This window comes from Xenia sp. Carnegie-2017, unplaced genomic scaffold (assembly GCF_021976095.1).
Source record: "Xenia sp. Carnegie-2017 unplaced genomic scaffold, XeniaSp_v1 HiC_scaffold_22, whole genome shotgun sequence".
NCBI classification, from domain to species: Eukaryota; Metazoa; Cnidaria; class Anthozoa; order Malacalcyonacea; family Xeniidae; genus Xenia; species Xenia sp. Carnegie-2017.
In genome coordinates this window covers 2,170,439-2,195,363 of record NW_025813485.1, presented here as the reverse complement: position 1 = coordinate 2,195,363, position 24,925 = coordinate 2,170,439, and the positions used below count along the sequence as shown (strand labels likewise).

Genomic DNA, 24,925 nt, shown 5'->3' with positions numbered 1-24,925 from the left:
TTTGAAATGAAATTTGAGAAAATAGTATATGGAAACATCCAATCACGTGATTTAACTCGTTGTCATGAAAGCATAAAAAACAATTTTCTCGACAACAAATTGTTTATAAATGTATAACTTTGTGTTTTTTTATTTTCTACACGTCAGCATACTAAATTTTAGTTATGGCAGAAGAAATCTACTTAATGCAAACTGGTGATACGTGAAATTATTTTTAAATTAGATCTTTGGAAATCTGTGCATGTGCAATACTGGTAGGTCGTTGATGCTTTTAATACCTCATTGAGAAATTTGTTTTGTCATTATTTGATGGTTGCAAAAACGAATGCAATAGCTAAAAGTTCATAGTGAATATAAAATTGCTTTCAAAGTCTTTTGCATGTCTCGTGTGCCCATTATTTTGAACCTTATTTGTGATTACGCAATGTTTTGCTGAAAGTCAATTTTTTGATTTACAAGGCGGAGAAAGGGGGGAGGGGAGGGTGACATTTGGAATTAAGAAAAACGATGTTTCATATTTAGTTTCGTACCATTGAACTAAAATACATGGAACGCTACCTGTAAAAGAAAAGTCTAATAAATTCTTGAAGCCAAATTTTACTCCCAGACACTTGTGTGCAGTCAATGAATTTTCAGAATCTCAAAGCACTACACACGCATGTCTGGGTTTAAGATTTGGCTTCATTTATTTACTTCAGGTACCGTTCCATGTATTTTAGTTCAATGTTTTATACAGATAAGTGAAAGTCTGCCATGCAATTTTTTTTAACATTTTCGTTAAAATTTATTTGGCCAAGTTTTGCACCATACTTTTTTCCATAAAAATTGGTTTTCGCTGTTCACAACTCAACCCGTGGGAAGACTTAAAGGTCATGTGTGTGGGGAGATGGCATATTCCCATCAATAGCAGCAGAACAAAATAAAATGTTATAGACAATGATAAAATATGTTGTGCATTGCTCAAGATGTTTTTAGTATAAATTATTCACCACAGATGGGTATCAAGTATTTCTACTAAGTGATGAGCTTTGGGCACCTAAAGTAAAAAAATGGAATTGGATGAAAGACTTCGTTGGATAGAGATCCGTGTTGCATCTTCATTGAAGCCAAGGGCGGAAGATCTTAAGCGACTTTTTTCAAAAAAAGAAAACAGGTTTTGATTTGTTTGTATACAATATTTGGCACTACCAGAACTATGCACTTTAGGTCAGGTCCATAGTTTAAATAAATATTCATTTAACATTTTTTTAAGAACAAAGATCAGAAAAGAGTTGTATATTACCTATAAATTTTAAGCAAGGTTCATTGATAATTAATATTTCATATTGTATTTTATAGAGAAACAATGTTTGAATTTTGCAATAAAGATGAACGTCGATACTTGCTTGTCTATTTATCAAACGTGACGGACGAAGGCTTCGTTGCATCATTTAAAGCACCAAATTACTTCACAGATAAAGCTATGTTCTTCTGCAAGACAAATGAAGCAAGCAAATTATCTCGAGATAACATCGCGAGCAATGTTGGATTTTGTGACTGCTCAAACAAACCACTGAAACATTTAAAAAGGCTCGTTAAAGATGTGTATTTGCCTGTCCTGAGTATTGAAAATGGTGGTGGTGTAAGTGCTGACAAACTAATGGATCTCTTGCATCGACTTGTCTCTTGCATTCACGTATTTGATGGACACATTGAGGTAGATTTTGGTACTTATTAATAACTATAATTTTTTGTTATCAGTTATATCTTTTTAGTAATTGGCTTTTCTTTACGTTGCTATCAACAATTAACTTATCTCCGATAGGCATCTCTATATCAATCATAAGTCTTGCAGTACTGCTGTAGCCAGCCAGACTATTAATTAGTCCTGCTTGCTGTATGTACGTTAATTTGTCTGTTTTTACTTACTGCAAAAATAATAGATTTCTAATGAATAACGATGATGAAGCTTATTTTTATACATTCGAAAAATGTACTATCCAATGAATAACGTTATCAATGTTTCGTGCAGCCTACGTACCCTGAAATTTATATAGCAGGACAACATGTTGGTTACTAGCTACGCCACTGTAAGTTATATAATCAACAATCTTTTGAATTTTAAAACCAGGCTTTTTTCCTGTTAGAAATAGTTGCATTTAAAGTTTTTTTCTTTTTATTTGCGATAGCTCCTTTTCTCTGTATAGGAAAAGATGAAACTCGGCCCTAAGCTAAATTTTACATTCATCAAGATGAAATTTTATCAAAGTTTTTGTCTCGCTCTGCAATCACATTCTATTATGACAACATCAGCAGAAATACTCGTTATTAAGATCTTTCTGAGAAATTGTGTTTTGTATTAATGTAAGTTAAGTGTAGCTGATTGTTTTGATATGAAAATCACGAGCGATGTGACGCGATGCATCTCTTTCAATTGTTTTTCCAAATAAAATTACACGTATATATAGATTTTGCCCACTGCATGCATATTTATTTTATCCTAACTATTTATTGTCATCATTCTCTTATAGAACAAGGTTGCTCTTGCTCTTCCTTCTATTGAAGTTCTATCTGAAGCTGCGGCTATTACCGGCCGAAGACCGGCAGTCATCCATGTTTTAGAAACGACAGTTGTTAATTGGATTAGACAGATTAAGGTTTGAAGTTATTCAACTTTTCTCTACAATGTATTTAGTAATAGAATTATTGTAACATTTTTGAGAGGTTTTTTAGGGTGCATTAAAACTAGATCCTGAAGCTGAGATACGTAAACAAGCTGGGACATTTCCAGGACCGTTTATTGAGATTGAGGTAAATTTCATCACGTACATATATAGTGGTTCTTCTTAACATAATCAAATAAATAAATATCTATTCAACTTTATTTATTCATCTGCACCAAGTTTTTCAAGCATTTCATTATCTTTCCACAAAGTTTTACGTATTTGCTACTACGTATATTTTATTTGTAGGTGTGGTCACTTCATTTAAGTAGACTGAATTTCATTGATAAACAACTACAATCTCCTATTGCTGTGAACATCATCACGAATCTTGAAGATGCTCATAGCACGTATGGACAAAGCTTTGATTTGGTAAAGAAAGAGTTGAACAAGGTTTGAACTCAGTTTATTTAATATCTACTAATTGTCTCTAACCACTATCTTTTCTCCATGCACTATCGTTTCTTTGCTGTTTGCTGTATTAAATTATACGCTGTCTGATCTAACTAATTTGTGTACGTATTTATTTTAGGCCAATGTAGAATGTAAGGAAAATCTTCAGTATTTACAAACGCTGGTGCCTTGGTTTAAAAAACTTCATCACACAAAATCTTTGTCGTCCATTTTGAAACAATTTCCACCTCTAATGCACACCGTATACCTAGTTTGGTTGCATTCCAGGTATTGAAAATATAATTATCTTCACTGTTTTGATTTATTGGAGATCGTCTACGAAAAAGATGCATGTGAGATAGATAATATTTTCATTTGTTAAGGATGTCTTTTTTAGTTAGAGCTAAATTTATAGCTTTATGTGAGAATTGTTTATAGTGACATCTTTTCTCTTCAAGATACTACCATGAAAACAGTCACTTTCATCGTTAAGGATGTCTTTTTTAGTTAGAGCTAAACTTATAGCTTAATGTGAGAATTGTTTATAGTGACATCTTTTTTCTTCAAGATACTACCATGAAAAAAGTCACTTTCATCGTTAAGGATGTCTTTTTTAGTTAGAGCTAAATTTATAGCTTAATGTAAGAATTGTTTATAGTGACATCTTTTTTCTTCAAGATACTACCATGAAAAAAGTCACTTTCATCGCTTGATATCCATGTTGTCTCATGAAGTTGTCGAGCGAGCAAAATCATTTGTCTGCCATTTTGTTCTTGATGAACCAGATGAGGTGAATGAATGATTATTTTTGTCTATTTGTTTTTTTGCTTTATCTTATCTTTTCCAACACGTCATTTTTGGTGATTGGACCGAAAAGCGGCCAGAATCCTTCTATTTGATGCATAATTTATATTCAAAGTTTACTTGTTTTCACATTCGATAAAAAATTCAGCTATAGTTATCTCTAATTGCATATCATTTAGTCGGCTCAAAGTTTAAAAGATGCCCTTCGACTATGTGCATCTTTCCGAGGAAGTTATTTGGATAAAAAAGACAAAGCTGATGTCTTCAATCAAAAGATGCGTTGTAAAATGTCTCCGTGCAGGTAGAGCTACTAACACTTTGACCGTGTGGGCTGTAAGCAAATGTTTTTACTTTTGTACAGTGTCATTAGATTTTTATATCGTACTATTATTGTTTTGTTTATTTTAAGCGTGGAATCTGCCATGTTTAGGCAGAATTGGAGTGGAACAGACAAAGATGGTCGATCTAGTACATATCGAAAACAATCTGCTTTACAGTACGCTGAAAAAAATGAAACGTGGGTAGATTCCCCTTGGCCCGCGAGAAATAATCACGTGTTTAGCATGCTAAACAATTTTATGGAGCGATGCAATGATGTCTTGGAACTTGTGCAAAGTACAACACATTTCAAAATGTTGAGACTGGCCTCCGAAATTGGCGGAGCTGGAGGGACTAATCTTAACAGCCTTGTTAAAGAAATTTATGGAAATTTTTTAGAAGCGATCGAGAAGATGAAAGGATATAATTTGGTAAATTGTGCAAAAACAAAGCGTTTGAAATTTTCGTTGATCTTCACGACGATGAAAAACTTTGATCAATATATAGGATGTATTGGAAGTGGAGGTGAATGGAACAAACCTTTTTGAAAAAGCGTTTTTTGAATTTCGTTCAGTTTTAAAGGTAAAAATTTACCTGATGTAAAACAATCCCAAATTTTTAAACAGGTAAGTTTTTCCTGTGACATTCTACATGTTTGTGATCTTGAACTTTTAAGAGTCTTGAGCGTCGTTTGGCTGATGTCTTGCGTCAAAGCTTCAAGCAATGTCCTGACACTAAAGCGAAGCTCCGTTTACTGGAGGTGTTTGAAGGAACAAGTGGAAGGGAACTTATTCAGGTTGGAAACTTATCAAACTTAGGAATTGGTTCTAAAAATTAAATTATTGTACAAATCATGCTAATACGTATCTTGTCTATACATTACAGCATTGCATAAAGTTGACAAAGATTGTCTAATAAAAATCGGATAGTCTAACCCTCTAACTTTCTTTATGTTTCTTTATTAGGCCTTTATGAAACTAACATGAAATGTTAGAATGTGAAAATGTGCGTTTATATAAATAAGCTGATGAGATTTGCAAATAGTTTATTTTCCTAGTTATACTCTTATTATGTAAAATATTATTAATTTCCATGGAATAATATTCACGGGAATAATAGTTTAGTGAAAATACAATACTAAAATACTCATCCGACAATTCCTAAACTTAAACGCAAGATATACAGAATGTTTGTTTTCTGAGCTTTCGTATCTGTGATCTCATTCTTCACTTTCTCGTGCTGGTTATTGTTTTAACAACCGATCTTCAACAATTTTGTAAATTTTAGGAGAATCTGCTCGATATAAGTGAACAAATGTTAATGCACTTTACAAAAAATGTCGAAAATATGAAAGATTACTTTCATCTTCGTGTCAACAATCCTCCAGTTCATTCACATCTTCCATTTATCGCAAGCAAACTTATGTGGCTGGAAGGAATTAAATCTAGAATTGGCGTGAGTATATTTCCCCCTATGAGAATATAGTCGTTGAATTCCAATGTGGGTAAGAAAATCCATTCCTTGTTTTAGGAACCAATGGCAAAATTCCGAAGACTTTCTTCAGTTTCATTTAAAGGTGACAAAGGATGGAAATTACGAGACAATTTCAACGATTTGATAAAAGATATTAAACGGTATTTTACGGCAACTTATTGTTCCATAATATCATATTTATGTAGCTCGTATACTATTGAAACATATCTTTTCTAATCTTGTTTAGGACTGAATCTCTAGCAATTTCTTCATGGCAAAATTCTATCCAAGAGGACTTGCGATCAAAGATGAGCGAACCATTACTGGTATGTAATATTTCTTTGGACCAGTAAGTACTAGTAATTCATAATTTTTATCAATAAAAATTTTCGGTACTGTAGACATTTACCAATAAAGCACTTTTTTACGGACTATTTCAAAATAAAATCAAAGACAAGACAGGGTTTTATTTGTTTATATTAGTAAATAAACCAAAGATACGTATGATCAAATTAACTGTAAACTCTCAATATCTTCCAGATTGAAGTAAATGATTGTGAAAAAAACAGTAGGATTGTTCTGGTGAACTTAGATCCCAAGTTGTTGTCTTTGTTGAAAGAAGTTCGTTATTTGACTGAACCGCCTTTTCGTCTTCGAATTCCTGATCCAGCGAAATTGCTAATACGTCATGTAAATGTCGACCAATTAAGACGAACTGCTGCAAGATTAGAAACGATTGTGTCTCGTTATAATGGAATCCACAAGAATATACAACCCAATGAATTTCCTCTTTTTGAAAGGAAACTTACAAAGATAAATGAGGTGTGTATTATATAAGAATATTATTCTATATATTATTTTTGTATTAATTGCTTCATAATATTTAATTTTCAATACTAATATGAGCAGCCTTTATAAAAATCACGTATTTTAAACTTCTTGCTAGCTACTGAATGAAGGAATTCATAATTACAGTTGGAAGACAGCGGATTTGGCTGATTTTGTTGAGCATTTGTGTTCACTTGTTTGTGAAGACGTTCATAAAAATCTCGCAACGATTCAGAATAACTATAAGGAGATAAAATGTATTGTCCACTCCTGGTCTCAGGAAGTTTGTGTAGACGCTATGCGATCACGTGACAAACTTAAGTCCTATTCTATAGATGAACTGAACTCCTTGCACAGGTAATTTTCGTCATAATGTTTTGAACTTTCATCTTTTATGTATATATATATATCTTTAATTGTTTTGTAATTATTTTGATAGAGAAAGTATGACTTCAACGGAGCACTCGATCGCAATTGGAGGCAATCGAATTCACGGTTTACTTGCATCTTCCTTTGAAGTAAGCTCGTATTTATAGTAATAGCTGCGTATGTACGTAATACAGGAGAAAAATGTTGTAAAATTACACTTTACTCGATTCACATCATTGAAATGATGTCAGAACACACGTTTCTATGCACGAAAGTGATCAAAATAACGTGAGAACAATGTAAAAATATGAGGGGAAAAGTTTGTCTCATTACTCGTAAAGCCAGACTTCGATTGAAGTGAAAAAAATGAATTTGTGCAACAGTGATGAGAAAAAATAAATTGCATAACTTTATGTTCATAGTACAAACCAGCTTAACATTAGTAATTTACTCATTATATATGACATATATTAAATAGTGTTACTCTATTCATTTTCACAGGCTGTACAAGTAAGTCGGGCCTCTCCTGCATGGCAAGATTACATCCATTGTATAAGTGAGTTTGTTTTGGAAGGTCTCAAAAAATCTGTACTTGTATCTTTGAAGTCAATGATGAAGGAAGTCAGCATGACTATAGATGCTCAGGTAGTGTGTTGTTTTGATTGTGTTTTTTTTTTGTTAAAAAAATACAACTGTCTTTCAAAGCGCAAAGTAGTACGTAGCTTTCTATAAATTCCAGTCAGAAATTCGTGAACTTATGAAATATTTTGTCCGGTAAGATTTGTTGTTAAGTAGAGAATTTTACGATAACTTCTAACGGTCTTTTGAAAAGCCTTTCTAATATAAATTGTAAGTCTGTAAATTGTTGGCAAAACACTGGTGAGAAATAGATTCCATTTTGCGTCTTTTACGATTGACCGTTAGCCAACAGTTTATGCATACACTAAGCTCATTATATTGTGGTTGTGACAGAATTTGTAATCACAATTTGACAATCATATTTAATGTTTGTTTTTAGAAAATGCAGTCTTGCTATACAAAAATATGTTATTTATTGAGAGCAAAGTTTTCCTGTCAGTATTCTTCGTTAGTTTGGAACTTTGTATTCCCCGATTTTTAGAAGGAGAGTGATTGCATTAAAAGTGTAAGTAAAATTTTTTCATCAGGAAGAGGAAGTTTTCGTGCCAGTCATCACCATTAGACTGGAGCTTTCTGGTTCCCAAGTTGTATTTCAGCCAAAACTTGACGAACAAGACGCAACGTTTAGTGTCCAAGAATTCTTTTACGGTTGGATTGAAGATATTTTGAAACGAAGTCACATAGTCAAACCAATCGAATCTGGACTCAAGGTTTCGTTATTTTATCGTATATTTTTTTTGATAAATTTTTAAAAATGTCTTGTGCTCTGAATGGTGTTACCCATGTATTTTAGACATACTACAGCTTGATTTCTGATATGGAGGATGTCAAAGAATTAATATCTTCAATAAAGATGATCGTTAGAAATAATGGATTGCAATGTCAGGTTTGTGAAGATATTTTCATCAAATTTGCTGGAAGGAAAAGTTTATTATGAGAGACATTAATTTTGCAATTTGCAGTATTAATCTATTTTTTGTGTTATATTAGTATTCAATATTCATCGTAGAACTTGCTGGGAACATTTCACAAGTACGCATTTCTCTGGATGCAAGATGTTGAGAGAACATTTGATGAATTCCTTGCTGGGAATATTGTTGCACATCCACGTGACATGACGAGGCCAGAAGCCCTGCGTTCAAGTGCATCAATTACGTCACTAAAAGTAAAAGAAAGCAAAGGATCACTTACGTAAGATTATTGATATCAAAAAAATTGTTTATCGGTATCTTTTTGTATTATCTTACATTGTTTTACTCCTCTTCGTTGAATTCAGTATAGAAAAACAGATTCTATTACGTATGTTCTTTAGCTCAAGTATTCATACTTTGGGGGCTTATTCTCTTGATACGAGTGGTACACTGGGGTTGTCTGAAAAGAACTTTCTCCTAAACAAGCTTTCAGAGATTGAAAAGGCTACATCCTTGCCATCACTGGATGATTTTGACGAAGAATTAAAAATATTTAAAGTAAGTTGTCAAATCATACATAGTTTTATGGAGTTATGCAACGAAATTCTCGCTACCATGAACTGTAAGAAACCGTTCATTAGGCAACTTTTCCCTTCGCATGTAGACAATGTCACATTACGTAAATTAACTTTTTGTAAGTCGGTGTCTTGTTTAATAAATTTATTTCGTCCGGTTTTCTATTTAAAATGATTTAAAATTTCATAACAAGGGTTGAAAGTGGGTTTCAATTTGGACTATACCAACGATTTGGTTTATGAAATATTATCATTGTAAAAACTTTAAAGTCTTTGCCTTGGAAGTAGATCCAATCGGTTGTTGCTACAATTATGAACTCAAACAGTTGGTCTAGTGAATATCGCATCATCAGATGATTTTGAATTTTTTTTTGACATTAATTTCTTTGTGGCAGTGTTTTTTGAAACTTTGCATTATCCTTTGATGGCTAGTTTCGCTTTTGTTGTTACAAAGGAGAGGTTTTATAATAATATTATATAATGACATGCTAATTATTTTAAATGGTCTTGGAATGTTCAGGTTTGTAGAGATGAAATTGAAGAGCTTAATAATAGCTTGGATATCGGCTTTACACGGGTCAACACTCGTCCTTTACAGCAAGTATTACAGGCATATGCTAGCAAATGGATGTTTACTTACACAAAGTACTTATCTGACCAGGTACGATGAGAAACACCAAGAGCTCCAAATTTATTTCTCACGATCTGCATTTTGTACTAATATGAAGTATACGATTTTTGAATGAGTTTATGCTATATTTTTCAGGTATCAAACATTCTCAACGATTTAGACTCTTTCTTGAAACGGATAGAACCTGGTATTGAGGCCATTACTGGCAAAGAGAGAGATATTACGTCATTTATGCGACTTATGGGAATATTTAATGAGGTACAGACTTGCTCAAAAAGCTTACAAGAATTATTATAAAAAATGTACTTTTGTCTTCACACAAAAATATCCTACTTACAAGATAATGCTTTCATGCAATATCCTGTTAGGATTTATTATATGTATGTCAGTTTCTTATATCTATTTGTAAAATCTCGTATCTATTTTTAGGTGAATACTCAACAAGCAGAAATGGATAGCAAGTTTGTTGCAATGAAAAGGTCTATTAATTTGCTTGAAAAATACAAGCAAAAACTTCCAGGTACAACGCAAAAATTTTATGCTGCAGCCCCACAAAAGTAAGTACAACTGATCTCGTGTGGAATAAACAACGATTCTGGTGTTTTTGAACGAGGTATTTATAAAAAATTGTTGTTTTTATTTAGGTGGAATAACCTAAAATTAAAGGTTGCTCAAGCTAAGCAGAGACTTGGTCCTCGAATACAGTCTGAAGAAAAAGCTGTTACTGCTGTAAGTTACGGAAATTTTCCAGTAATATACAAAAAATATCGTTGATCTCTAAATGAATGATCTCAGCTGCTTGAAGATGGAGTAAAATAGAAAGAACATTTTTAATCTTTAGGAGTTAAATGCGTTTGGGAAACGTTGTGATCTTCTTTTTCGTGAACTTATGGCATCGGCAGTCTTTAAAAGGAAATGTCTGATTTATACGGCTTTTAATGTAATGGAAATGTTTGAAAAGAGATTGAAGGTTTTGGAAAGTGAGGCTCAGGTTACTAAGTTAAAGAATTGTGATGTTTGGTTGTTTACCTCTTGAAGTTTGGTTTCTATGTACAATTTTTGTAAATTGATGTTTTATTTTTTATTAGGATTTGATTGAATTACAAGAACTTCTTGAGAAGAACATTGTCAACTTTTCTATTTTGCCTCAGTAAGTTAAAATAGGAAACATCCAATCGTCAAAAAAAAAGTGTAATTGGAGTCATTGTAGAAATTCTTAATTATTTTTCCAACTTATTACCATGGAATTATTTTACTCAGAACATCCACGGTTACATAAAAATCTCCTTCTAAGCTTTTATAAATTAAGATATTCTGTAGCAAAACTGATAAATTTATTTCCCATTTTTTAAATTCAAATGCATGGGCTGCTCCTTAGCAAACAATTATTTTGAAATATGCGTGAACAACTTTGCCGTCTTTGTAGAGTGGGATCTGACCTAAAAGGTCTTCGGGAAGTGTGGGAAATGTTTAGGTAAGTTTTTTTTTATCGTTTTGTGTATAGCTATTGTAGTAGTGTGTGGTTGTGTGTCGCGTAGTAAATGATTTTAAATAGAAGACGTAATATATTTATTATTATCTCTACATTAGTTAAAATGAACGTACATAGCTATTGTAGTATGTGTTGGTTGTGTGTCGCGTAGTAAATGATTTTAAATAGAAGACGTAATATATTTATTATTATCTCTACATTAGTTAAATTGAACGTACATAGCTATTGTAGTATGTGTTGGTTGTGTGTCGCGTAGTAAATGATTTTGAATAGAAGACGTAATATATTTATTATTATCTCTACATTAGTTAAAATGAACGTACATAGCTATATTCTACACATTTCACAAGGTCGGTACAATGTTTGAGTTTTGCAATAAAGATGAACGTCGATACTTGCTTGTCTATTTATCAAACGTGATTGAGGAAGGCTTCGTTGCATCATTTAATTGCCAAATTACTTCACAGGTAAAGCTATGTTCTTCTGCAATTCTTCTTCTTTCACAAGGTCGGTACAAGAACAACAAAATGAAAGGAAACGACAAAGGTGGTTTACTTTGGACACAAAGAGTCTTCAAATAATCTTAGAAGAACTTTTAAGACAAATTCATTCTTTACCTTCCCGCACTCATCCCTGGGATGTGTACATTGGTATGTTAGAATCTGTTGTTGATATGCAGGTAAAGTACATAATTTTTATCATTCCTTTAGTTATTTTTTTCGTTTATAAAAAAGAAATCAACTTGTTTATAATTTGGGAAGGCGTGTTTACCTCTTGTTGAAGACCTACAAAAGGCGGCACTTCGTTCTCGACATTGGAAACAATTGTTGAGATTGACCGGTGAAAGTCCTCATACAATGATCAATAATGGATTAATGAAGATGTCTTTTGGACAATTTATAGAATTTGGATTTCATCGTAAGTAGTTGTCATGTCAAACTGTTCAATTATTATAGTTGTTAAAGTTTCCTTTTACACAAGACGGTCGTTTACGTATATAATATCGTGGTCCATAAAAACGCTTGATTCTCGCGCAAAAGTTATGTATCCTGTATGTTGATAAATAATAGAATTAGTATTGAAATAGAATTGGCTAAAACTTGTAATGTCCTCAACTTAGATCTTCACAACATAATTTTTTTCATCGTTGTATAGAACATGTTGATGAAGTACGATCAATAATTCAAAAGGCAACCAAAGACGTTGAAATTGAGAGTTCGCTTAAAACTTATGAAGAAGTTTGGTTAAGCAAAGTGTTTGAACTGAAACGTTATTCGAAAGCTCGAGCTTCCTCAGCCGCTGTCGTGAGTGGAAATCAAGAGGTTAAATTTCTCAAGTATTTATAACTTACGTAAAAATATATTGTAATGATACTTATGACGTTTTAATAGATAAATGGTAGTGAAATTGACTCCGAGGTTCACGGTCATAATGGGCATCGACACGGTTTATCTACAAGATATTCAGTTACAAGTCACGGTAGTGAAGGCTTAAGTCATAAAGAAAGTCGAACTCTTCGAACAACATCGTCATTAACATCTGGAGCTTTCTCTCACTCACTTTTAAATTTGACACAAGTATGAAAGAGTTTCACGAACATTTTGTAAAGTTGAGTTTAACAACGATGATCGTTTCTTTTTCAGGATTCTGGTCCACTTTATTTGCTAACGAATTGTGATCCCATTTTTGAAGAACTCGAAACCCACCAGGTCAGTGTGTCTATAAACGTGAATATATATAAAGTGAATTCTTTTCAAATCGTCTATGGTGTTGTTTCAACACTGTTCTTCTTATTGTTATTGTTGTTGTTGTGGTGTTTGTTTTTGTTGTCGTCATCGTCGTTGTTGTTGTTGTTCTTGCTGTTGTTTTTGCTGTTGTTGTTTTTGCTGTTGTTGTTTTTGTTGTTGTTTCTTGGATTGAGTGTATAACATCTTTATGATAAGAGGGTTCATTTTCCTGTAAATATCATGGGAAATTTAAAATGAGTTTTATGGCAATTTTAACCTCATAAGTATTTTCATAGACACAAGTTTTGATCATTATTCAGGCCTGAGAGCTTAAAAGGTTTTTCCTCAACCCATTAGTATGTTTTTTCTAAACATTTTTATTCATTTTTAAACTTTTGAATTTGGGAAAATTTAAAATTCCCATCGAATATATCAATCACGAAAGCTTACCAATTTACTTGCATGTACTCTATTAAGATTTCTGTCTCATATTAACCAACACCTGTTCGCATATTTCTTGTAAAGAATCCTCTCAAACATAGTCACCACATTTTTGTCAGGTTTCATTGCAATGTATGTTATGTGGAAGTTCAGCCAGCTCGTTCACTGATGAAATACAAAAGTGGCAAAAACAACTACAAACTATTGAAGCTGTATTATCCGTGTGGCTTGATGTTCAGGATAAATGGATGGAACTGGAAGATGTTAGTATGGTTTGAATTGACAACTTTATTCATGAGTACGTACGTCATTCTGTATACATTTTATTTCCTTTTACTACGTAGATATATGGTAGTTTTGAAGTTCGTATTACGTTGCCTCACGAAGCAAATGTGTTTGCTGCAGTGAACAGAGATTTTCGAGTGCTGATGAAAGTGACGGAAAGAAATTCTAACGTCTTGCAGAGTTGCTCAAGAGCAAGTGTGTTTTAATATCATGTTCTTTTTCATTTTTATTTGACTCAATCATTTCTTTGTTTGTGCTCACAAAATTGATTATTATGTTGGAATGCGTTAAAAATGAACAATCAACATTTCATAAATATATAAAATGTTGATTTTTTCATTGTTCATTGTTGTTAATTTTAATTAACCATTGGTTGATTTGCAAAAATATTGGATAGCTCTCTCAATGACGTAGGCGTATGAAAAAGGTTGTCATGTCTTTTCCTCAAAAATCTGCGTTTGTCGTCTTTAAATTGATAATCTATTTTTTAAGAGGATAAATGTATGCAGGCTTTGTGAAAGTAGCTCTAGAATGGTATAAAATGCTTGGAACAGCACATAGCCGTTTGGAATTTTATGAAAATTTAAAGTCTATAGTTTTTGTTCACTTTTACGTTTTTAATAATTTCACTGCAGATATCCAGGCAAAACTTGAAAAGATGCAAAGTAATTTGGAACAGTGTTGGAAATCACTTCTTGTTCTTTTGGAAAGAAGGCAGCAAAAATTTCCTAAGTTTTATTTTCTCTCTACAGAAGATGTTCTTCATGTTGTTTGTAATGGTAATTATTTATTTTCAATTTACCTAACTGACTTACTCGGCATTGGCATCTCCAACAAAGATTATTTATATAACAAATGTAGTACCTAAGTATTTATTATTGTGCTAACTGACTCACTCGGCATTGGCATCTCCAACAAAGATTTTTTATATAACAAATGTAGTACCTAAGTATTTATTATTGTGCTATTATCCTGTCCCTTTTAATCCCTATTTATTATTAGGTCATCATCCTGCTCTAGTTAATCCCTATCTATCCAAAATTATTGAGAACGTCAATCACCTTCAATATAAGACTGTTGTAAGAGATAATATGTCGGCGTTTCACGTTTTGGGTGTGGTCAGCAAAATGGAGGAGCATGTGGATTTTGCCGAGGTAAGTAATAAGTATTGGTTTCTTGCATGGTTAGTTGTTTATGTGATTATTTTCAATTTATTCCCAAGGCTATTGTATGCGACAGTACTATTGAGAACTGGCTTCTGGATGTCGAAAAATCACTTGTAGGAACACTGAGTACACAGGTAAAAAATATCATTGAAGGACTTGGCGAGACTTATTCAACTATATTGGACATCAATGATGGCAACATTGAAACATGGATTCTCGAAACTGCTTCCGATGTTGTTTCACTTGTTACGCATATTGATGTAAATTCAAGTGTTGAACAATGCTTCATGGAAAATGAACATGAACAAATGAAATCTATGAACGAACTATTGGAGAAAATCATTTGCACTATAACATCTGTAAGTCGTGTATTAAGGAAGAGTGGTGTTCCTTCTACCCCAAAATATGGTAAACCTCGTTCGACAAGAGGTGAACTAGATGATGAGGATCGGAAATCTGAATCTCGTTTTGAAGTGCCTGGTCAAACTTCCTACCACGACAAGTTATGTCTTCCTCATCAACGTCAAAAATTTGCAAATCTGATTGCGTTGTTTGTGCACACTCGTGATATCATTGGAATGCTTTTAAATTTATCAAATGAAGGTTGCAAATCATTACAACAAACGTTTGAATGGTCTTCTCAAGTGAAATATCATTATTCAAAGGGTGAAAATTCTGTTTCCGTTAAAGTGTTCAATGCTACATTTCAATATGGAATGGAGTTTCAAGGTTCTTGCCCAAGATTGGTCATAACGCCTGTTGCGGATAAATACTTTGTAAATTTAGCTCAAGCAGTCAAATCACATTTGGTGGGAACTTGTATTGGTCCTTCGGTAAGGTTTTACTTCTATTATACTTCATAATTCCTACTTAGAAAGTATTATTTGTACAATCATGCAGGTGCTATAACAATTTATTCAAGTTTTCTAGCCATTTAATGTAAAAAATATTCATCTATCAACATGAAAAATTGACCTCTAGGTAAAAGTAAAGATTTTTACCAAATGTGTTTACCATTCGTGAATATTCATTTAAAGCATATCTTTGTACCTATAAAAAGTTAAAGAATAATATTTCGCGCAAGGCCTTTCCTTGAAAGCAATTCAATTTTAAAAGAAATCAAGTAGGCACAACTGGATGTATGAGTAAACACCCCTCTCCCCCAATTCATGTTCTAGGGACGGCCCAGTTGAATTTATATAGATATATTTATGTTCAGTAAATTGCATATAACATAATGAGCAATAAATCTTTGTGATATATGTATATATAATCTCTATTTTCTCCTTAAGGGAGTTGGAAAGAACGAAACCATTCATGATTTTTCACGGGCTTGTGGTAAACCTTTCTATTTATTTTCTTGTGCTGCTTCAATGAATCAAGTGTTTTTAACAGGAGTTTTCAAAGGATTGGCTTTGACTGGTTAGTGTTGTCCATTGTTTGATTTTATTGATGGTTTTCACTAATTGTATAAGTGTGTAATACGCGTGTCTTAGTTTTATTGAAATGTAATTTTGTCATATAAAATACGCTTTCTCATCAAGTATGTATTCAACATAAATCTTTTTGACTTTTTGCACGAAGCGCTTTTTAATTTGAAATATTTTTTCAGGAGCATGGATATGCTTTCAAAAGATGAACGTCATGGAAAACAGCGTATTATCTTTCATGGTTCAGCTTATCCAAAGTGTTATGGATGGCTTGAAAGCAAAGAAATCTTCAGTTATTATTGGAAATGAAGATGTTGCTCTTACGCCGAGTGCCGCTTGCTTTGCTACCATAACTTCGTCTAGCTCAATTAATGATCCTTTAAGCCGTTCATTTGACTATTTTACATCGATGCCGTCGGATCTCGCTGAGTTACCAAGAGAACTTCTGCAAAGATTACGTGCCGTGTCATTCACTCGACCTGATAAACTTATTATGTGTGAAGTCTGTTTGATGGCAAACGGTTTTACAACTGCATCGCGTCTTTCCAAATTGATACTTCGACTTCAAGTTTTATGCGAAACATTTATTTCTTCCTACACTCTTTCAAACAATCAGATGGAGAATTTTCCATTACGTGTGGCAAAGGGCTTTAGTTGGAGTTCGGTATGTCTAAAGAAGATCATTAATGATGCGGCAAATCATTTATATGAGAACTGTTTTGAAGATAAAATACAATCTTCTGACGATATTAATGTTCTTGATGTTAAGAGTTCCATTGAAGATTCGCAAATTATTGATGAAGGTCTGTATTTACGTTTTTATACATTTGCAATTAGTTCGCTTCTCACTAAGATCAGGGAATTTTTTGCTTGTCCTCAATCTCGAGATCTCTATTCCGGCCAAAATACACGATGCCTTAATTATCCTGTTGCTTTCATTGATGTGTTTTTTCAGTGGTGTAACTAGACTCGATAGTTTGGGGAGGAGGCTCAACATTCATACGTATAACAGACAACAATTGATTACAAAAGAACTTAATTTGCCATAGTTTAGGAGTATTTTGTCTCTACTGATACTCACGAGTTGTGTTGTTACGTATGTTCAATCTGTAGTTTCAAAATAGACAATTGTACTTTGGCTATTTGGCATTGTTTAAATTGTTCAAAATACAGAGCAATTACTTTGATATTTACCATCAACATATTTTCTTGTTGTTTATAATACAGATTTATTGCACACGGAAGATATTACTGCAACAGAAATTGAAATGGAAACAAAAAGCCAAAACACCGCAGAAATTGGAAAGGAAATTGAGAATAATTGTAAATACTCTGCTGAGACTCTGGAGGAGCTTGCACTTTTGAAAGCTATTAGAGATACCTTTGTTCCAGGATTATCTACATCAAATGCTGATATTTTTGCCAGTTTCATGGCTGACATAAGTCAGTATGCAGACACTGTTGGAGTAATTGATGATTATACTGTACCAAGCGAAACTAGTGATTCAAGCAAGACAGACATGACTTCGCTAAAACCAGCTGAACTACAAAAACCACTTGAAGGAAGTAGGTACTTTACATCAGCATGCATGTAGTTTTTTTCCAGTTTTTACTGTCGTCTTTCTTGTAAAGTCACTGAATCTTATTATAAGTGTTTATTTCACTTACTAAAACCTTAATTGTTTTTTCCAACTGCCCATTTTAGTTGATGGAAATGAAAGTTTTGCTGTCATTGCTGCATTAAAAGCACTTGGCTTACAACGTGGTAAATTATTTGAAAATCGAGTCATCCAGTTATTACAACTTGTTGCTGCACACAAAACAGTACGTTACGAAGTGTTTATTATCTGGCAATATGTCGTATGTTTTCTATCTTTATTCCATTTTGTTCACTTTTTTGTGTCAAGGTTATGGTGATTGGACCATGCGGTTGTGGTAAAACAGAATGCATAAAATCTGTAGCTGCAGCTCATAGACAAATGGGTAGAATTGTTCGAAAAGACATCGTATGTACGGGGGCACTTGAATCGTTTGAACTTATGGGTTGTTGCGATGTGGTGACTGGGTAAGATGTCAAACATATGATGGTTTTTATTACATTGTGAAAACACTCGATCTCTCTGCTCACATTTGAAAATGTACATCCTAAGAATAGAATTACTGTTGCTACCTAATATTTGTGTCTTTTGTAGTGAGTGGAAAGATGGCTTTTTACCACGACTACTTCGAAAACATTCGCAACAAATGAGGACGAGTGAACTGTTTTCTCAAATGAAACCAACACCTTTCGCTCAGTGGATTCATTTGGACGGCATTGTATGTTTTGTGAACATATAATTATTTGAACTAATTTATATTGAATTGTGGCTACAATGTGCAGTATACAAAGAAAAAGATCGAAAGGTTTGATATATCATGTTGAACTGGAATTCTCTTTTGAATTTTGTCAGATTGACTCGATTGAGGGAGAAGCTTTTGATGTGATGATACACAACAATGGAACTGTTGTTTTTCAAAGTGGTGAAAGAATTGGAATACCCGAAAATCTTAAGATCATATGGGAGGTGAATCCTTTATTTGTTGTTGTGTGTATAGTTACAACACGAAACTATTTGATAATATACAACATGATAACGTAATATTTCTATTTAGATTGAGCTTTTTTAATGTATTTTGGTCATTCTTGTTATCATGCTTTCATTTGCTTTTTACATAAATTGTTCTTATATGAAGTTCAAACAATCATTTTTAATGTTTCTTAACACATATAGGTTGAAAACTTGCAACATGTGAGTCCTTCAACAGTTTGTCAAGTTGGTCTCCTTAGTATGACCAAAGAAGATGTTACTTGGCACATGTTAGTCAAGAAATGGATCAATAAAAAACCTGATCGTGAAGCAGAATTGCTTGATTTGTTATGTGAGCGTTACATTAGACCAACATTGGAATTTTTAACAGCTAGTACGTCTGTGCCTCCTAAACCTGGTGCAGCTCTTACGAGAGCTAAATATAAACCGTTACAACATGTCGTATGGACTACAGAAATTACTATGACAGAAACTTTGATTGCTCTCTTTGAGGTATGCTTTGTCTGTCAACCGAGACTCTCGTTGCCTTCATTGAGGCATGCTTTGTCGATAGACTACATGAATTACGCATGATTACAACACTATGGACTCATACCCAGGTTACATAGCGTTTAAACGAACTTTCATAACGATTGTTATTGATGAGCACCATTTCTTGCCAATATCATTTTAAAAATATTACAGGCTTCAGTCTCCCATTTTAAAGATTTGACGCCCGTAGAATACGAAAACTACTTCAACTTTGCTGCAATATGGGCTTTTGGTGGTACGTTGATTGAAAGTCACCGCATTTATTTCAGTAAATGGTGGAAAAATCAATGGAAGGATTTCATTACATTTCCTGAAAACAGAGAGGTACATGTTTAGAATTAATTTATTACTCCCTTAGATCACGTAGCTCTTTGCTTCTACTCCATCTTGATGTATCTATTGATACCAAAGGATGCGATCGATAAATTATGCTGTTGTTTTAATTCCAGGTTTGGGATTACTTTGTCTCTACTGATACCCACGAGTTTTCGTTGTGGAGCGATTTTTTGCAACAATACACAATGTCAAATGGAGAAGGGATACCACCAGATGCGTATGTACACACTGTTGGTACAGAGGTAGTTATAATTTATTACATCCTTGCACACATTTTAAAAAAATTCACAATGCATTACGTTCCACACTAAAACGTACGCCGATTCTCGAAAACTGCTGATGTTTAGATGTGTATTTAAAATAGCAACATTTTTCGTTTGATCAGGGATTTTTCCACGTTGCAAGTCTTCTGTGTGAAGCAGGACAACCAGTGATGCTTATTGGTGAACAAGGTTGTGGTAAAACCTCAATTGTTCGTGAAAAGTTGTATAATCAAGATAGCGATGTTGCAGAGTTTTATGCTTTAAGTGTTTACTGCAATCAATTCACTTCATCAAGAACGCTATGGCGAAGTATTAATGATTGTTTGGAATGGAAACATGGAAGAACATATGTACCGAAAGGAAATAAAAAGTTGATCTGTTTGGTGGATGATCTGAATCTTAGCAAGGTATATAATAAATTGCGCCACTTCAGTGGACGATCAATAATTATAGCTAAAGCTTCCCACAAAAGCGTTGTCACTGTAATCGTTACTTTCCAAACAAAAACACACATTTCAATAAAATCAAACTCCGGTATATATTTATTTTATGTTTGCTTTCTTAGACAAATAATTACGGTGTTCAATCATCTACCGAACTTATCCGACATTTGCTTGATCATCACGGTGTTTTTGATCCAGAAACTCAACAATGGCGGGAAATCCAAGATGTGACATATATTACTACTTACAATCCTCATATATCAACCACCGTATCTAAGATTGGACATCGTTTACTTAGGCATTTCTCGCTGTTTAATGTTCCCTATCCTAGGTACGTATCGTCTTTGGTATTGGATCAAAATCATATTATTTTTTAAGATTGTATAAGATCAATCATATAACTTATGAAAATATTTTTTACTATGATGTTTTTGTACCAAAAGAGTATAGTTCTCCGATCACTAATTTATTCTCATATTTCAGTGTGGATACTCTTAGAAATATTTATTACAATTTGTTGAGGACTCATTTTTATGAGTGTCGACAACTGTCATCAATGGCCAGCGTTGCTAAAGTTGTCATGGATACAGTTGATTCCAGTTTTAATGATGTTACCATACCAAATACACTAACCAATGGAAAAAAAAAATTTAAAGAACTACTGTCCACAGTTGTTCGTGCTACGATTGAACTACAAAATGAACTACGTGTTATGTATTTGCCAACAGCTCAAAGATGTCATTATATATTCACAATGACCGACTTAACTATGCTTTTCAGGTAAAGGAGTCACACAAACTGTTACAAATTTCTTTAAACCATGCACATATATTGATATTTTCTTGAGCTTTTGTAATTTATTTTGACATACGCCATATGTGTTCATCTTTTTTGTATATTTTTGTCCTGCACGTTTCCGTAAACGTTACGTGAAGACAAAAACTCCAATTATTCTGTGTCTTTTTGACAACTAAGCTCTCTATATAGGCATCAATACTTGACTAAAAAAGATCTCTTAGTACAGTGGTTGGATTTGTGCCCTGGTTATGTGCTATATTTCCCTGAAACGACCTCTGTTTGGTGAATATTCAAAAATTATTCTGCTGTGAGCCTGGAAGCGAAATCCTTTGTTCCATGTGATATTTAAATTATTATTATTTGTAGGAACCTGTGCCTATCTCTACGACAAGGTTGCTCTGTAAGCGATCTCTTGTTACTATGGCGACACGAATGTGATTGGATATACAACAGACGACTTGTTGATTTTGTTGATCGGGAGCGTTATCGACAAACGTTTTTGAATTCTGTGAAAAAAGAATTTTCTTCCGTTGAACAGGTGTGGCTATAGAGATCCTATTTTATTCATCATGAAAAAGTCCTAGTGGACTTTAATGACACATAAAAATATTTAATGACGAACTGAATAATTGAAAAATGTTGAATAAATGTTGAGTCCAATGCTTTTTTAGATTGATATCTTGTTAAGTAAAAGTGTGATGTTTACTAATTTGGTTGAAGCTGAAGATAACATAGTTCCAGCAACTGGGGAGAGCACGATGGAGACTTCTGATGAAAATGTTCAGTTGATGTATCGTCCACTTTATAACGTTGCAAAGGTTCAATGTTGGGCGTGATCTCCCTAAGTTTGAATTTTACAAATAGTCGTCTATATGAATATATTCATACGAGTTCCACAAGAATATTGTTCTTTGTTTTTAGGTGAAACAAATTCTTTCCCATGCTATTTTGGAGTACAATAAAGACTTTCCTAAGATCAAGCTCAACTTGGACCAAGTAAGTTGAAGTATTCGGTCTTGTATTTGTGATTCTAATTGTTAATGTTACATGCCTATGCTGCTGTAAATATTCTATACATTTTGTAATTCGTTCCTATTACACTCGATCAAGAGAGATTAAGTCGCTCGATCCGTAGAACAAATCATTTGTGAATTTGATAGGTTTAAAAAATATGTTGTCAATTTTAACATTTTACTGTTCTAGGATTTGATTGAGGCAATTTGTCGTCTTGTTCGCGTTGTTCAATCGCCTCATGGCTGTAGCAATGCTTTACTTGCATCGGAAGGCTCTCCCGGTGATATGTTAGGCATGGTAAAACTGACTGGATATCTCTGTGGATTTTCAATGTGCCAACTTAATGTGTCCAGTTTCAATGGATCGCAATATACAATCTCGAACTTTAGAAATGACCTTGTTAGTGTTTACCGGAGAGCAGGTGTAAAGGTAATATCACTCTTTGTTATAAACTTGACCTTGTGAACAGTTTATTTGTATGTTATAATTGTCATATCATGAGAATTGTTTCATTAAAATGTGATATTCTATGACTTGCTGAAATATTTTGTAAATGTTCTTGAATATGAGTTCTTAGTAGTTCTAATTCCACTTTAGCGAGAAAAGATTCTTCTTTTGTTTAATGAAAGCGATATTGTAAACAAAGATATGATGGTGTACATAAGTGAATTTCTCGTATCCTCGTCTATTGCTCATTTGTTTTCGGAAGAAGAGCGAACGTCCGCCATTAATTCTGTACGATCAGATGTCACACAAGCTGGCCTGGCATATAGTAAAGATGTAGCTTGGAAATTCTTTTTAAGGTAATAATATTTCAACTTATTGCGAAGTTATTATTTTATTCTCACTGTTTAAAATATTTACCAAAGAAAAATATACTTAACCAGAAACTTGTTGAAAAATATATGTTGGTATAGTCCGAATTGCTCAATTTGTATAGGTAATATCATGGTTTCGAGTGCAATTTGGGAAAAACATGCACGAGTGAGTTTTTCAAAGACTATCAAAATTGCACGAGTCCGAAGGACGAGAATTTCACTTTATTTCTTTTTTTTTGCACTGTGTTTCACATTTTTGCACTGGTATTCAAGATAAGTTGCACTGCTCTTAACCAATGAGAATTGAGAAATTTTTCATCTATGTTATTAATTAGTGAACAGCAGGAACAGCATAATAGAGGAGTAAAATCATTCCAATCACATGCATTTAAACTCATAAAAACATGTCACTGTATGGAAATGTCTTTATTCATAACTTTCAATTATAGAGCGGTAAAAGAAAACCTTCGAGTTGTTCTTTCTGTGTCATCGTCGGCTTCAAAGTTTCAACAACAATGTCGCGATTTTCCTGGCTTAACAAACTGTATTTCTATTATGTTTTTCCCTCATTGGTCGAGAGAAAATCTTATTTTGCGGGCAAGTGAGCTTTTGCAGGGTATGTACTGCATAGTCGAACATCTTGAATTTAGATTCGTATTACAAGTGTGTATTATGTAATTTTTAACCTTGTTTATAGCCGTAAGATTTTCTATTAATTTTTTAATACAATCTATAAATCCGATATTTTCTTTCTGCCATAGATATTGATCTTTTTGACGTTGTCGGCAAAGAGAATATGGCTCACCTTCTTGCTTCAATTCATTTATGCCTTCGTGAAAATGATCCAAGTGAAAATTCCGGTGGAAGTTTTGGCCACATCACTAATACAACATATAAAAAGTTTGTTGAGCGGTAATGAGAAAGTTTTTTGTGCATTTGTTTTATTGTTTATTTTCATTTCACATGATAAACATTGTGATTTATGATAAACAACGTTGTCGTCAAAATGTACATTTAAATTTTAGATTTAACAGTTTGTTTAAAAAACGCTATCTTTCTATACACGAGGAATACGAACGCACTACCTCTGCTTTGCAAAACGTATCCGAGGCAGCGGAACTTGCTGGTCAGCGTTTAATGCAACTGGAACACGAGAAAATTGTTTTGGAGCAGAAAAAAGAGGTGCGTGCCTTACTTGCCTCACGTCATTGCATGCTATCTTTAAATTTGAACTATCAGAGTTCCTGAAAATGGATTTTGTATTTTAATTACATCTTGTGATCTTTTTATTTCAGAGCAATATGCAACTTCTGTCACAAATTGGTCAGGTTGGTATCAATTTAAAATCACAATATTTAACTAAAACTGTGCGACATTAATGATTGTTTGAGAAATTAGATACTATGTTTTCATTTTGTCATATAGGATAAAGCTATTGCCGAGGAACAAATAAAATTGATTTCGCGACAACGTCTGAAGATTTTACACTTGCAAAAGGTAAAAAAATTTAATGGCATGAGACTAAATGTCGATATTAAAATGTCAAGTATTATAACTGTATTCAATGAAATGTTTTCTACACGTTTAATTCATATTCAAAAATAATCATCTTGTTTTTTAGGCTCTACCTAAGTTTAAAGACGCCCATGAGCGAGCAATTTTCAAAGCAGCCGCAGTTGTGTCTGATGTAAAACGAATGTTAAATTTGCTGGATAGTAAGGCGCTCAATGAGTTACGTGTGATACAGAAACCTGATCCAGAAATTGAAGATATTTTTGCGACTGTTATCATTATATGTAAGTTTAATGTTGTGTTTCATGAACATCATCAAAGTTTCATTACAAAAGAAATAGTTATTTTGTTAGTACCATTAAACTGAAGGAAAAATGCCCATGTGACAAAAAAGATTATAGCGTATTAATTTTGAAAGTAGCATCAGTTTATTAATCT

General features: G+C 33.2%; 1 protein-coding gene across 1 annotated transcript in view; it reads left to right on the top strand.

Moving 5' to 3' along the window:
- The first annotated feature begins 52 nt into the window (after positions 1-52).
- LOC124446101 (dynein beta chain, flagellar outer arm-like) overlaps positions 53-24,925 on the top strand; it is a 35,160-nt gene continuing 10,287 nt past the window's right edge. Inside the window, exons 1-64 of the mRNA XM_046996907.1 lie at positions 53-254; positions 995-1,153; positions 1,339-1,696; positions 2,511-2,636; positions 2,713-2,790; positions 2,952-3,095; positions 3,235-3,383; positions 3,774-3,885; positions 4,079-4,200; positions 4,309-4,648; positions 4,725-4,799; positions 4,894-5,013; positions 5,505-5,672; positions 5,748-5,851; positions 5,938-6,016; positions 6,231-6,512; positions 6,637-6,875; positions 6,958-7,036; positions 7,389-7,532; positions 8,054-8,236; positions 8,320-8,412; positions 8,536-8,717; positions 8,839-8,995; positions 9,533-9,673; positions 9,779-9,901; positions 10,073-10,200; positions 10,288-10,372; positions 10,485-10,634; positions 10,732-10,793; positions 11,070-11,117; positions 11,643-11,814; positions 11,897-12,053; positions 12,291-12,457; positions 12,527-12,712; positions 12,779-12,844; positions 13,423-13,566; positions 13,648-13,783; positions 14,224-14,367; positions 14,591-14,742; positions 14,811-15,587; positions 16,047-16,176; positions 16,367-16,987; positions 17,412-17,750; positions 17,890-18,008; positions 18,092-18,249; positions 18,377-18,500; positions 18,635-18,748; positions 18,956-19,264; positions 19,457-19,627; positions 19,753-19,881; positions 20,025-20,309; positions 20,468-20,676; positions 20,829-21,125; positions 21,510-21,681; positions 21,815-21,961; positions 22,065-22,139; positions 22,347-22,586; positions 22,755-22,960; positions 23,425-23,591; positions 23,737-23,887; positions 24,001-24,157; positions 24,271-24,303; positions 24,401-24,472; positions 24,597-24,771. Coding sequence (XP_046852863.1) covers positions 1,050-1,153; positions 1,339-1,696; positions 2,511-2,636; positions 2,713-2,790; positions 2,952-3,095; positions 3,235-3,383; positions 3,774-3,885; positions 4,079-4,200; positions 4,309-4,648; positions 4,725-4,799; positions 4,894-5,013; positions 5,505-5,672; positions 5,748-5,851; positions 5,938-6,016; positions 6,231-6,512; positions 6,637-6,875; positions 6,958-7,036; positions 7,389-7,532; positions 8,054-8,236; positions 8,320-8,412; positions 8,536-8,717; positions 8,839-8,995; positions 9,533-9,673; positions 9,779-9,901; positions 10,073-10,200; positions 10,288-10,372; positions 10,485-10,634; positions 10,732-10,793; positions 11,070-11,117; positions 11,643-11,814; positions 11,897-12,053; positions 12,291-12,457; positions 12,527-12,712; positions 12,779-12,844; positions 13,423-13,566; positions 13,648-13,783; positions 14,224-14,367; positions 14,591-14,742; positions 14,811-15,587; positions 16,047-16,176; positions 16,367-16,987; positions 17,412-17,750; positions 17,890-18,008; positions 18,092-18,249; positions 18,377-18,500; positions 18,635-18,748; positions 18,956-19,264; positions 19,457-19,627; positions 19,753-19,881; positions 20,025-20,309; positions 20,468-20,676; positions 20,829-21,125; positions 21,510-21,681; positions 21,815-21,961; positions 22,065-22,139; positions 22,347-22,586; positions 22,755-22,960; positions 23,425-23,591; positions 23,737-23,887; positions 24,001-24,157; positions 24,271-24,303; positions 24,401-24,472; positions 24,597-24,771 — 10,876 coding nt within the window. The 5' untranslated portion in view covers positions 53-254; positions 995-1,049. The remainder of the gene's footprint in view (positions 255-994; positions 1,154-1,338; positions 1,697-2,510; positions 2,637-2,712; positions 2,791-2,951; positions 3,096-3,234; positions 3,384-3,773; positions 3,886-4,078; positions 4,201-4,308; positions 4,649-4,724; positions 4,800-4,893; positions 5,014-5,504; positions 5,673-5,747; positions 5,852-5,937; positions 6,017-6,230; positions 6,513-6,636; positions 6,876-6,957; positions 7,037-7,388; positions 7,533-8,053; positions 8,237-8,319; positions 8,413-8,535; positions 8,718-8,838; positions 8,996-9,532; positions 9,674-9,778; positions 9,902-10,072; positions 10,201-10,287; positions 10,373-10,484; positions 10,635-10,731; positions 10,794-11,069; positions 11,118-11,642; positions 11,815-11,896; positions 12,054-12,290; positions 12,458-12,526; positions 12,713-12,778; positions 12,845-13,422; positions 13,567-13,647; positions 13,784-14,223; positions 14,368-14,590; positions 14,743-14,810; positions 15,588-16,046; positions 16,177-16,366; positions 16,988-17,411; positions 17,751-17,889; positions 18,009-18,091; positions 18,250-18,376; positions 18,501-18,634; positions 18,749-18,955; positions 19,265-19,456; positions 19,628-19,752; positions 19,882-20,024; positions 20,310-20,467; positions 20,677-20,828; positions 21,126-21,509; positions 21,682-21,814; positions 21,962-22,064; positions 22,140-22,346; positions 22,587-22,754; positions 22,961-23,424; positions 23,592-23,736; positions 23,888-24,000; positions 24,158-24,270; positions 24,304-24,400; positions 24,473-24,596; positions 24,772-24,925) is intronic.